Source organism: Lachancea thermotolerans (genome assembly GCF_000142805.1).
Source record: "Lachancea thermotolerans CBS 6340 chromosome H complete sequence".
Classification (NCBI taxonomy): domain Eukaryota; kingdom Fungi; phylum Ascomycota; class Saccharomycetes; order Saccharomycetales; family Saccharomycetaceae; genus Lachancea; species Lachancea thermotolerans.
Window position 1 is genome coordinate 1,382,344 of NC_013084.1, and position 11,916 is coordinate 1,394,259.

At 41.6% G+C, this 11,916-nt stretch overlaps 6 protein-coding genes across 6 annotated transcripts; 2 read left to right on the top strand and 4 right to left on the bottom strand.

Annotated features, from left to right (window-relative positions):
* Positions 1–776: 776 nt before the first annotated feature.
* CBP2 (Cbp2p) lies at positions 777–2,561 on the top strand (the record flags this gene model as incomplete). Its single annotated transcript, XM_002556507.1, has 1 exon — positions 777–2,561. The coding sequence occupies one exon, from the start codon at positions 777–779 to the stop codon at positions 2,559–2,561; it is 1,785 nt and encodes a 594-aa protein (XP_002556553.1).
* Positions 2,558–3,169, bottom strand: LDB18 (Ldb18p; the record flags this gene model as incomplete). Its single annotated transcript, XM_002556508.1, has 1 exon — positions 2,558–3,169. The coding sequence occupies one exon, from the start codon at positions 3,167–3,169 to the stop codon at positions 2,558–2,560; it is 612 nt and encodes a 203-aa protein (XP_002556554.1).
* Positions 3,170–3,412: 243 nt separating this feature from the next.
* Positions 3,413–3,808, top strand: COF1 (cofilin; the record flags this gene model as incomplete). The annotated part of the gene is made up of 1 exon (XM_002556509.1): positions 3,413–3,808. The coding sequence occupies one exon, from the start codon at positions 3,413–3,415 to the stop codon at positions 3,806–3,808; it is 396 nt and encodes a 131-aa protein (XP_002556555.1).
* A 232-nt stretch (positions 3,809–4,040) lies between these two features.
* EFM1 (protein-lysine N-methyltransferase) lies at positions 4,041–5,756 on the bottom strand (the record flags this gene model as incomplete). The annotated part of the gene is made up of 1 exon (XM_002556510.1): positions 4,041–5,756. One exon carries the CDS (start codon positions 5,754–5,756, stop codon positions 4,041–4,043), a length of 1,716 nt encoding a protein of 571 aa, XP_002556556.1.
* Positions 5,757–6,225: 469 nt separating this feature from the next.
* Positions 6,226–7,446, bottom strand: KLTH0H16148g (lactate 2-monooxygenase; the record flags this gene model as incomplete). Its single annotated transcript, XM_002556511.1, has 1 exon — positions 6,226–7,446. One exon carries the CDS (start codon positions 7,444–7,446, stop codon positions 6,226–6,228), a length of 1,221 nt encoding a protein of 406 aa, XP_002556557.1.
* A 2,206-nt stretch (positions 7,447–9,652) lies between these two features.
* Positions 9,653–11,512, bottom strand: KLTH0H16170g (Zn(II)2Cys6 transcription factor domain-containing protein; the record flags this gene model as incomplete). Its single annotated transcript, XM_002556512.1, has 1 exon — positions 9,653–11,512. One exon carries the CDS (start codon positions 11,510–11,512, stop codon positions 9,653–9,655), a length of 1,860 nt encoding a protein of 619 aa, XP_002556558.1.
* Between the last annotated feature and the right edge of the window lie 404 nt (positions 11,513–11,916).

Genomic DNA, 11,916 nt, shown 5'->3' on the forward strand with positions numbered 1-11,916 from the left:
AAGACCAATAGCTGGTGGCATCGTCTTGAGAAGAGAAAATTGCTGGCGAGAATGTCGCAACTAATCTGGAACTCAGCATTAGGAGAAAAGAACTTACTGGTCAACGTAACTCAAACCGGGATAGTACGACAGGGCAGTTTATAGACAAATACTAGATCAGTTCGGAAAATCGATTAGCAGTCAGCAATTTATCTAAATTTGTAGGAAAGGCTGTATGAACGTAAGGGAATTAAATACAGCTTTAAGGATAAAATCAGCTCCGTAATACGCTTGATGATTATCTGGTCTTCCTATCGTTAGGTATTTCCAGGTTCGCAATGTGGAAAGGGCAAAGATGGGTGGATAAAGATTACGTTGAATTGCTATGCAATCGTTAAAGCCCCTGCTGCTTTTTGAAATCTAGTAGCCACTGATAGATGTATTCTCTAATCTTTGTTTTCTCTTGTCCTCAGCCTTACCCGTTTATTTGAAGGGTGTTCGTGGAAGCGAGCCAAAGACTTCCAAAATTGAAAACTGTTGCTTCCTCGCCATATTAAGTCGGTGCATGATGCAAACATGCCGCCATCTTTACTGATCAGGGAATGAAGTATGAAAAAGTACTTCGAGATCCTTGAAAAGTCCTAACTTGAGTCAGGATTCAGGAAGCAATTACAATTTTTTTTGTTTGCGCTCTTATCTTAGTCTTTTCTCTGCCCTACAAAATATTTATCGTGTAATGCGAGTTTTGAGAGGTTCATGATTGACCTTGGTCTTGATCATAATAAATCTAGACGCTAATGGCAAAGACAGATCTTCGTGACTGGATTGTACAACTTCACTTGGCTTACAGAAATTCTTCAAAACAAAGGAGGTTTAGTTACAAACGAAATGCGCAAAAAATAAGCCAAAAAAGGCTGCAGTCGGTGCAAAAGTCTCAAATATCCAATGCGCCAAAGGTGGACCTTAAACTTCCTAGCAGGTTTTCACAGCTTCCTATTGCAAATCTGCAAGGATTACTGATACAGGACATCCGCGAAGACAAGCCAAAACAACTCCAGTTATGTGTACCAGAGCTTACAAGCGGTAGTCATATGGTGGAAGACTGGGAAGAGGTTTCAGGTTTATTCAAAAATTCAGTATGTCGCGAATACAAGACGAATGGTGATCTAAAAGGTCCCGCATTCTGTGAATACACAACAGAACGTGTATATGGTAACAATCGCGCAAGTTGGAAAACAAGATTAAATTTCCCCTTGAAAAACGAAGGCGACCCTGCCGAAACAATCGAAATTTTATGGCCACCTCTAGAATTCTCTTTCTGCTGCAGGGCAATTGGGACCAGCCATGGAACAATCATTAAATTGCAGCAAAAAGGTGTCAACGTCTTCCGTCATCCTCTAACAGGTGATAAGTTACCTATTCTAGAAATTGATTCTCTACCGTTGAACGCATCGGCTATTGCCCTTGCTCCTGCTTTGGAAGGAAGCGACAGCAAATATTTTAAAGGCGCTTTGTTGGCATATTCTATAATTCCATCGCGCCTGTGTTCTGAAGCTGAGATTTGCCAACTTAAAAGCTTGTGCGTTGACACTGAAAGTGTGAGACGTCCGAGTGTGGTGGAGGCAATTAGCCCAAAGGTCGCCGATGGGTTTAAAAGTGATATTCGAAGCGTTTCAAGGCTCTTGAGGGCACTTTCATCTGGAAGTTTGTTCAATCCCGGCCTGTCAACAAGAAGTCAAATGTGCTCACCTGATATCCTGAGAGCAACTGTAATGTCTAACAGAATTTGCGATAGCCAACTCAAAGAAGAATACTGTAAAGCTACAGTGCTTTACAACCTTTACGAAAATGCACAAAGGATACAGAAACGCTTGATAAGCGAAAATAAATTGACACATGAAGTTTACCTAAGTCTTTGGGATGAACTTATATTGTTACGTCTTGAAGAACTCAATAAACTGACTTTGGTGGAAGATTTGAATACAATGATTAGAGGTAAGACTAAATTCGATGAGTTTTTATTGGACCTAAACTTGTATAACACGATTGTTAACGCGGAGCTCCGAGGTAAGATGAAGCCTAATGGGCACCAAAAAAACGACCGCCAACAAGCTATTCTTTACGTGCTTAGTATTGTTTTGACACAGTGCAAGAGTTTGAAGAACATTTATCCTTCTCTTTCATTTGTTTTCAGAGAGCTAGAAGTCTTTGCTAGAGAAGTCAAAATTTTCAAAAGAACCGGAAACATAGAGAGTGCTCAGGAAATGTTTGCCACTGCTAACGCCATTGTAGAATTAGATAATATCGCTACAGCAAAGCAAGAACCGCTTAAAAATCATAGAATTATCCTTTTGGCTAAATCCCGGGTTCCTTCAGATTTAGCGCGGGTTTACCAGTTCCTATCGAAAGTCGAAGTTCAAATCACCGACAACTTGGATGCAGCTAAAGAAATTAGACATTCAGAGTGTGTGTCCAAGAAACTGATTCGTCACGACACATACTGTTATTTGTATCTAAGAAAGGAACACGCCGTTGATGTCCAAAAGCTGTTAAGGACACTTGGAAAGTCAGGTCAATATTAAATATTGTTTGAGCTTTGTATAGCATGCAGTTTACCTTCAACCATACAGATGCGCGATTGAATATCAGTCCAAAAGTCGTTGGCTTCCAGATTTAAATTCATGAACCGTCTAGCAATGCCTAAAGTTCTAACGATAAGCATCATAGTCTGGGAGTACAGTATACCAATGTTGGAGATGTCGGCTGAAACAGATTCTTGTTTCATCGAATTTTGCAGTAAACCACATGATAATAGGCGGTCCACGCTGCTACTACAAACGATCTCCAGATCGGATAGTAGAGAAAGTGTTTGGTTGAGCGATCCGACGCACGCAGATAACTCCACTTCTTGCTCTTTGGTGGTATCTCGCTCTTCGTTTTTAGCAAATGTGTTCAAAAGTTGCCAAAGGAATTCAGAGCAACGCGCGCCAGTCCCACACAAGCGCCTCATCTCCCCTGAGATCACTCGAAGTTTATCGACTAAGTTTTCTACACCATCCAGTTCCCCAACACTGTTTTCAATCAGATCCAGCCTTTGCTCTAACTTGTCTGCACAGTCCATTGCCTGGGCGTCTAGTCCTCGAGGGCCCTTAAACTTGCGGGTAACTCGACTTTGTTTGACTATTTTCATAAAATTATTTGACCCCCTTTTCAAAAGTGAACTCTTGAAACCTACACGCAAACCACTAAATAATCAATCAGAAATCACAAATAATGTCTAGATCAGGGTATGTGAACAGCAGATATTACAATTTTTGATGAATAAAGCTGAATCTTGGGTCTGTCTATAGACACATTGAGGTTTCAAAGCAATGTTCATTTCAACGGTCCCTTATTAACTTGAAATAATAGTGTTGCTGTTGCAGATGAGTCCATGAAAGCCTTCAACGATTTGAAGCTGGGAAAAAAGTACAAGTTTGTCCTATACGCATTGAATGACAACAAAACGGAGATTGTGGTCAAGGAAACTTCAACCGCGCAAGACTATGACGCTTTTTTGGAGAAGCTCTCTGAGGATGATTGCTTATACGCCGTCTACGATTTTGAGTATGAAATTGGTGGCAACGAAGGCAAAAGATCGAAGATTGTGTTTTTCACTTGGTCTCCCGACACTGCCCCAGTCAGAGCCAAGATGGTTTACGCCTCTTCGAAAGATGCTCTGAGAAGAGCATTGAACGGTATTTCCACTGACATCCAAGGAACAGACTATTCTGAGGTTGCATATGAGTCCGTTTTGGAAAAAGTTAGCAGAGGTGCTGGCTCTCACTAAGCTACCAACATTAGTTTTACTTTTGTCAAATATATGTAGAATTGAAATATCAAAGATTGTCTGGCTCGTGCAAATAGTACGCCAAAGACACGTTGTAATTGGCCTGTAATTGCGGCACAACTGCTAGTCGAACTTTACCATGGCGCATAATAGGGCCAGAGAGTTCCTTAGACCGTTTAATCGCATTATTGAAATACATCATCTGCGTGCAACCAGCTGCGCTGTAACGGATCTAGGATGACAGATCATAGGGTCTCCTTTCAAAAAAAAAGGCTTCCTGGGAAGCAGGTAGTTTCCATACCAGCCTATCGATGACTGTACCGGCAATTATAAAATTTTTGATGCTCCAGTCACCCTTGCCATAAACTTCTGGAATTTTCATAGAAAGCTGAGGAAATATACTCTTGTAAAAGGCGAGGTATTCGTGTACATCATCTTTTTCGATTACTATGCAGGACTTCACGTCCTCAAAGCAGTCAAGGATAAATTGGGGCAAAGCTAGGTTTTCAGCCCTCCTGCTCGACAAATTATGGGCTCTAACAATCCATAATAGCAGTGCTTGTTGCAGAAAATTTTTGGTTACCAAATCGTCATACTTTGTTACGCCAAACGTGAGCGTTAGGGTATTCACAAATGTTTTGTCTGATTTGAAAAGGCTTTTGAAGGACAAGGGCTTCAGCTCTTTCAAGACTTTTTTCTGAAACTTCTTGATGAAATCTGAAGCCTCTTGAAAGATCCTCTTCTGGCCAGCCATATATGCTTTGGTGGACTTGGATCTGATTGGGCTTTTAAGAGACACTTTCAGCTTGGATGCATCTTTGAAAAAGCTCAACTTCTGCTCTATTATGGCGTTCAGCTGCTCCGAGCCATCTAGGACGCTTCTCGCAGTGATAAACTTTTCGGATGTTAGCTTACTCAATATTCCGAACAATTTCATCAAAGGCATAGGGAGTGGGGAGCCTAGAGTCAACAAAAAATTGACTGAATTTTCTGCCAAGTTCTGATCTCGAAGTGTAAGATCATAAGACTTCAAGGACTCGAGCTGGCCCGGAGGTAGCCTCAAAGTTAGAGTTGATGAATCGTTCATATTGTTTTGTATCGCAAAGCCGTAGTTTAACAACAGTTCCTCATTTGATTTATCGCCATAATTATTAAAGATTTCCTGACCTTTCTCTATCTGATTTCCGGAAGAAAATGAAACCCCGTTTCTGTCCTTGTTCAGTTGCCATTGAACTTTTTGTCCACTATGGTGGTTCAAGAAGTCGACAATCGGGTAAAGAAAAGCCTGGTTAATGTTTTTGAGGTTTTCATTTTCTAAAATAAGTTCCGGGAAGGCCCTCGAAGAGACAATGTAAGCAGACCAAAGGTACGAACTAAAGCTGTGCCAGGATGAACTTTTAGAGTAGGTCATGTGGTCAGAAACTTGGAAATGGGGGTTTGAAGACGATTGAAGGTAAAATGCTGTATCTTCGTCGTCCGCGGCCTTAGCTTTCGTTATGAGGCCAAACCATTCCTCGATAACTTTCTTCAGGTTTCTTTCTGTTTTGATCAGGAGATCAGTTCCCTTTAAAGCAGTCAACTCTTCGCTTGACCAAAAATAGGGTGAATGAATGTCCCTGATCAAGGGTAGCACGTCCATGAAAGGCTGGAAGAAAGAGATTTCATCACAGCTTTTTGAACTGAATTTCAGCTTCGACAAGAAAAGCTGTAAGAGCGCGTTAGGATTCGATTCGACTGGATTTTTTAGCCTAAAATGCTTCTCTGCAAGGGTAGTAGTGATGAGCAGTTTACGAGGTATTGTGACCAGGACACTACCTTCACTAATTCGTGCGTTTGCCACCGCGTATGTACCTTGATTGGGATCCGCTCTGAACTCAACCCTATCATCGATGACCGAACCATGGCTTCTAGCCCACTCAACGCATGAATCAACAGCACCAGTAGTCATTAGCTTATGTTCTCTTCCGAAGTTGTATGTTAGAAAAACATTTTGAGTTAAACAATTTTGTAATTATATATACATCATATAATAATGTTAGGTCAGTAAGTAGATATAACCGCTAACATAAGTCACTACGCCTTTCTTATAACTCAAGCTATTAAAGAACTCTGCCACAGGTAGGTTCGAAGTGACGCGCGGCTGTTAGTGGTAGGTGCATGTGTTGCCGGCTTTATCTGGAAGTCCGCTTTTTGCTAAGAGCGATTTGATCTTGTGAGTATTCGCTAACATGAGGCCCTGGACCGATTTCCCAGCACCTAGTTCAAGCTACACATAAATTTCACCAAGCGAACCACTTGCTTCCGATTCTTTTTCATCCTGAGGCTGCAACAGTAACTTTTCTAAGCTGCATTTGTTGTCTTCGTTGAAATTTAGCTATTGACAGATAACATAAGCTAAATGATATATTATTCTTGAATCATTCGCTGTACTCCAGACAGTCGCGATTCAAGTGCTCTGGAGATACGGACTTGATCCCGGCTAAATGTAAGTTCATAGTCAAATCCCCTAAAAGCGAGCGCAGCACGTGACCAACGCCCTCTTCTCCTCCTAGTACAAGTCCGTAAACATAGGGTCTGCCTACAAGCACCATTTTAGCCCCAAGCGCAAGGGCTTTGGCTATGTCACTACCACAGCGAATACCCGAGTCAAAAATAATGTCAATCTTAGATCCGACCTCATTAACTATTTTAACGAGGCGATCCAGAGATGCGGGCCCTCCGTCTTGCTGTCTGCCGCCATGATTGGAAACAACTATACCCTCAATACCGAGCTCCACACACTTTTTGGCATCGAGGACGGTTTGAATACCCTTCAAGACTATAGGGCCATCCCAGTTTTCGCGAAGAAACTTTAAATCTTCCCATCCATGGCTAAAACCTGGAAAGATCATTCCGGCCCAGTCACTAGCAGCAGTCTTCATATCTTCTTCGACTTCTTTGCCATACTTCTCCTTGAAGTTTTTGCGAAAGACCGGGTCTGAAAACCCAAGTGCCGTACCCACGGTATCGGAACGCAGAAAAGGGTTGTAAGCGTTGTTCAGGTCACTTGGACGCCAGCCCAGCTTGTAAGTATCTAATGTAACAACAAGCGTACTGAACCCATTTTCCTTAGCGCGTTTTAAAAGGCTCACAGTTAGGTCGTTGTGATCATTGGAAGGCCAGTACAACTGGTACCAGCGGACGCCGTTACCATTAACCTTGGCTACGTCTTCAATTGATGTAGCAGCCGCTGTACTGTAGATGTAGGGCACACCTTCGGAAGCAGCCGCGGCCGCAGTAGCTAGCTCGCCATCTGGGTTGAAGATACGCTGTACTCCAATGGGCGCGATGGCGATAGGGACCGGTAACTTCTGGTTAAGAAGTTCCGTCTTGAGCGAGGGATACGTCGATGTTTCAACCAAACGACTAGGGACAATTGACCATTTCTGGAAAGCTTCGTGATTCTTTCTTGTTGTCTCGCCAGTGCTAGCGTTGCCGCACACATAACCCAATGATTCTCTTGACATACGTTCTCTGGCAAGATCTTCCCACTCCGTACTTTGGAAAGTGAATGGTGGGCGCTCATACTTGAGACCACGGCCATACACATCTGCCATATATTGCAGGGGATTACCGGCGGACGTTTCGAGATATTCCATTATAATGTCGAGAAATTAGTATAGAGCTGAGGATATAATAAGCTGAGGGTAATTGGATGCAATTGCAGAGCTTGATTGTTATTCACAATTTCTCAGTCGATTATGAATCCGAGTGTTTCCGTGCTTTTTATATCAAATACGGAAACCTGCTTCCGTCGCCTTCGCTTAAGGTTGAGCCTGGCCCGCATTTGCTATAGTTGCTCTCATAGATATGCAGTATTTGCAGTGCGTGCCTGTCTCGACGTCTAACAGATTTCGGACATACTTAAACGCAAGGAACCCGTGTCCGAGCGGCCGTGTGCCTAGATTAACCTGTGAATAAGTTTGCATGATTTTTCAAAAAATCAAGGCGTATAGTTACTTAAATTGCGCCAAGACTTTTGTTGCAATGGCAACCCTAAAAGCCTGCGCTCTTGGAAAATGGCATTGCTCAAAATTGCGCAAAAAACGTAAGCATTTGAGGAACACACGCAGCTAGAGGCACGGGGGACTTGACGTAATTTGGCTTGGCAATTCTTTGGACAGAGCTCTTTAGAAGAGACAGCAGTGGGGACTATCAGCCGAACGGACTTTTAACTCGCCTTATGGAACGTGTTACACCGGCATGTATAATACAGACAAATCTGATTGGGTGGGATTTATCGTTTCCAATAAGAGTTAAAGGCTAATTTGGTGCAAAATCTGGCGGCAAGTACTGTTCGAGAGGACAGCAAAGAATCCGCGAAGATGGTTGAGAGATTTCTCTCTACTTCTTTCAATAAAAGGCTCGACTTGCACTGCATAAAGAAGCTCTGTGGTTGGCTCTGTTTGGGTCGATGTGTGTGGTCGTGCAAGGTTCTCCAGCGCCCAAACCCATATTAGTGGTTGCCTGTACCAGATTGAGTGGCAACTACTTATTGCTCCGAGCATATTTCACTGACATTCAAGTTTTTCAGCAACGAGTACTCTTGAAAGATTGCGAGATTTAAGCAGTTGCGCTCGCGATTTTTTCTAACTCTTACTTAGATTCAATTAAGTGTGAGCTTGACAGGTTGCAAGAAAGCTCTGAAACAAGGCGACCAGAAATAAGAACAAGTGTGGCAAATTCAAACGTGATTTTTTCGGAACCTTGCAGTTATCTACCCCCAAGTAAAGCCTTTTGGTTATGACCTGATTCATGAGAAGCTAAGCTTTTGTTAATTGATGAATCCATAATTTCTCAGTAAGGATCTTTAATCTTGCTTTTGCTAAAAAATCAGCTGTTGACTTGAGTTTCAGATTTGACGCTGAGAAAGAGCTAAACAAATGACCAGCTTACAAAGTCTTGAATGGCATAGAGCTCAACTACATATTTTCTCGTTAAAGCTTTAATTAATATGTTGGGACGAAAACTTACAAGTCATCACCAATTTTTTGAACTATTCGGGCCTATAAGGTTGGGCAAAAGCGTTTCTTTCAGCTTAGTATAGACGACAGTACTTAAAACAAGCAGAATAAGCTGCGATAGAAAGCCAAGGAAAATACCATAACTTCTAGCTTATAAGCCTCTAAAATCCAGTTTGCTTTCTGGACTAGACAGGGAATGCATTTGAGGATTCAAAATGAAGCTTTGGGCAACAAAAGCATTTTCAAAAGACAACTTTTGTCAATTGGTGCTACTGTGAGGAAGTTGAACTTGAAAAATTTAGCGAAAACCCTTGTGACACATTCATCCATAGTAGATATCATTCGAATGCTCCAGAAAAAAAGACATTACGGCGGATATTTCAACGACAAAAAAGTGTGATATCTTCGTTGGGTTATATCAAATTGGTTTTCCCGAGAAGAGAATATTTTCCAAAGTTCGCACCCAAGCCGACTTGCCTTTTCTGTTTCAAAACCCTCGTTGAATTCACCATGATAACATATTTGCATTATGATCCTCACGCAAATATGTTCATGCAATTTTGCTTGCACAAAATTACGATACCCAAAGAGTTACACATGTCGAGACACGACAGAAAATGTGGATAATGCAAATCTATACACCACCCTCCCCCGCTGGCAATTTACATTTAGCGGCTCAAAAAGCGCAGCAGGCAACATTTTAGATCCTTCTACAGTTGAATCTTCTCTACTAATGATATTTCACAGCTTCCTATCAGATTTTATTGAAAGCTATTCAAGAGGCAATTTTGGAAACTTTTTAAGAATCAGTGTTGATTTGGTCATAATTGTAATAATGTACTTAGTGTGTATTCACATCAAGCTTAAATTCTTGAGAAGCCGGACAAGAGAAAAAATCAATTTCGAGGCAGCTGTCATCAGCAGCTAACATGGGGTCTATAGCATCATCAAAATTAATGAGGTCAGAAGCTTCATAAAATGCTGAGCTGCTCCCTGAACAACTTGAGGATGAGCTCAAAGATACTGCTGATGTTTTGGTTTCTAAAATTGGACTTTCGAGCTGCCCAAAGCGAAACTCCTCCGTGCTTTCAGAGGCTTTGGTCACTGATAACAAAGATTGAGATTCGTCAGTAAGATTTTGTTGAAAATTTTCAAGTACTCCCTCTGTCTCATGGAAATCCCAAAGCCGTATCAGAGTTCGATACCACGGAGCGTCATTTTTCCACAGTAAAAAAACCTCAGAAACCATTTCGCGGAAATTGAAACCTTCATGTAAACCCTTGTGGATTGGATGCGAGTCTCTTTTCTGTTGTCTGAGGGACATACCTATCGCATAAACTATGAAGGTTTTCAATGTAAATCCTAACGATTTTATGCGTATGGTATCTTTGTTCAGATTGCAAAAGTCCTTTGTCAATAAGGAATGGATGCCTGTGAACTTTTCTTCTAACAAGACGAGAAGAGGCTCGTCGAAAGGGCGATTTTGAAGCTCATTTTGCATGCAAAACATCCACAAGATATTCAGTTCAATTGCGATCAGAGATAACTCGCAGGAGGCTCTCAAGAATTTATCTGCGTTGTTCGGTACCTTTTTTTTGTAATAGCTTTTTAACTGCGCAATTGTGAATTCCAATTGTGAGGAGGATGTAAGAACACATCTCCAAACCTGTGAAAGCTTTAAGTGAAAGTTATACTCATACCAGAGCGTATGTGTATGCTCACTATTGGGAAATTCGAATTTTTTAACAAAAAATTGATCAAATGATGTTGGCTCAAGTAAGGCAACTGCTCCCATCCACAGATTCCTTTTAATATTTGCGTTTTCATTGGGAAGCCTACTTGCAAATAATCCCAGATTCATAGTCATGTTGCGTATAGAACTTGAGAGCGTATCGTAAAGACTATCACATAGCTTCATATCACCCGAGTAAATCTTGAGATACAATAAGCAGGACAGATTATGCTCACTGGGTAAAGTGATAATTTTAAGTTGATCAGCATAATGAAAAATGACTTCGGCAGGTACAGAAAGGGCGTTGGTTAGACATGAAATTAAAAGTGAAGACATGAGAACAAAAGGTGCATGCTCGTTGTCAAGGTTTCCTTTTAATATTACCTCCTCGAACAAACTTTCGAAGAGGTCTTTTTGAAAAAAAGTGTAGTGTTGATATAATTGGGTGTAAAATATAGTTTTTGATTTCATAAATACTTCATTGTCGGGAAGTAGACGTTTAATATTCGTTCTGGGGTCAGTTTCGGTAAGATCTTGTGTTTTCAAGTTAAATTGGGTTTCGTGGAACGCGGTTTCTTGCTCAAACAAATCTGCATTTAGGCCCCTTAAAAAAGGATCCCGGGCGAACAATGCTACGTCGCTGAGGGGCGAGTAGTAGCTTCTCCAAACTCCGCCAACCTTTACCGGAGTCACAAATATATCCCAAGATATTTTGGGCTTTGAGACTTCAGAAGTGCAGCTGGCAGGAGAATTGGCGACAAGCTGAGCTCTCAGTTCTAAGAGCTCTTTTTTGAGAGCCACAACTGTCTCAGGTTCCTCTTTCTGCCTATAAGGATTGTAGATGCATTCTAGGCCGTGCTTAGCACATCTCGAACAGTTTGGTTTTGCTTTGTCGCATTTTAGCTTCCGTATGCGACATGCGTCGCATACGTGTAATCTTCTGTTTCTCTTTGTCTGTTTGTTGTGCATGTTAAATTGTATTTGATTGTTTCGTGGGTTTTGTAGGACAAGACATTATTGAGTGAGCAAGCGCCCGCATGGATTGGTTTATCTATGTGAACCGCATTGCGAGTAGTTCCCGGTAGCCAAAATCAGAGGTGTATGAGTTGCCATCGCTTAGGCTCGGTGAAGCTTGTCTTCCCCGCATCATGTGAAAGGGTTGTTAAGTGACACTGCTGGCCGAACATTGGCGTAAGATAGTAAATTTTCGGTCTCGTTCCTTGGGAAATTCGCATCTGGAATCTCAAGCTATTATGATAAAAGATTCCGACTTGTCGTGGGAAGTTTAGTTGTGACAAGTGTAAGACGGGGGAACTCTATTTTTTATACACCACGAAAACTTAAAAAGCATTTGTTCGGCCGAAGCACACTTT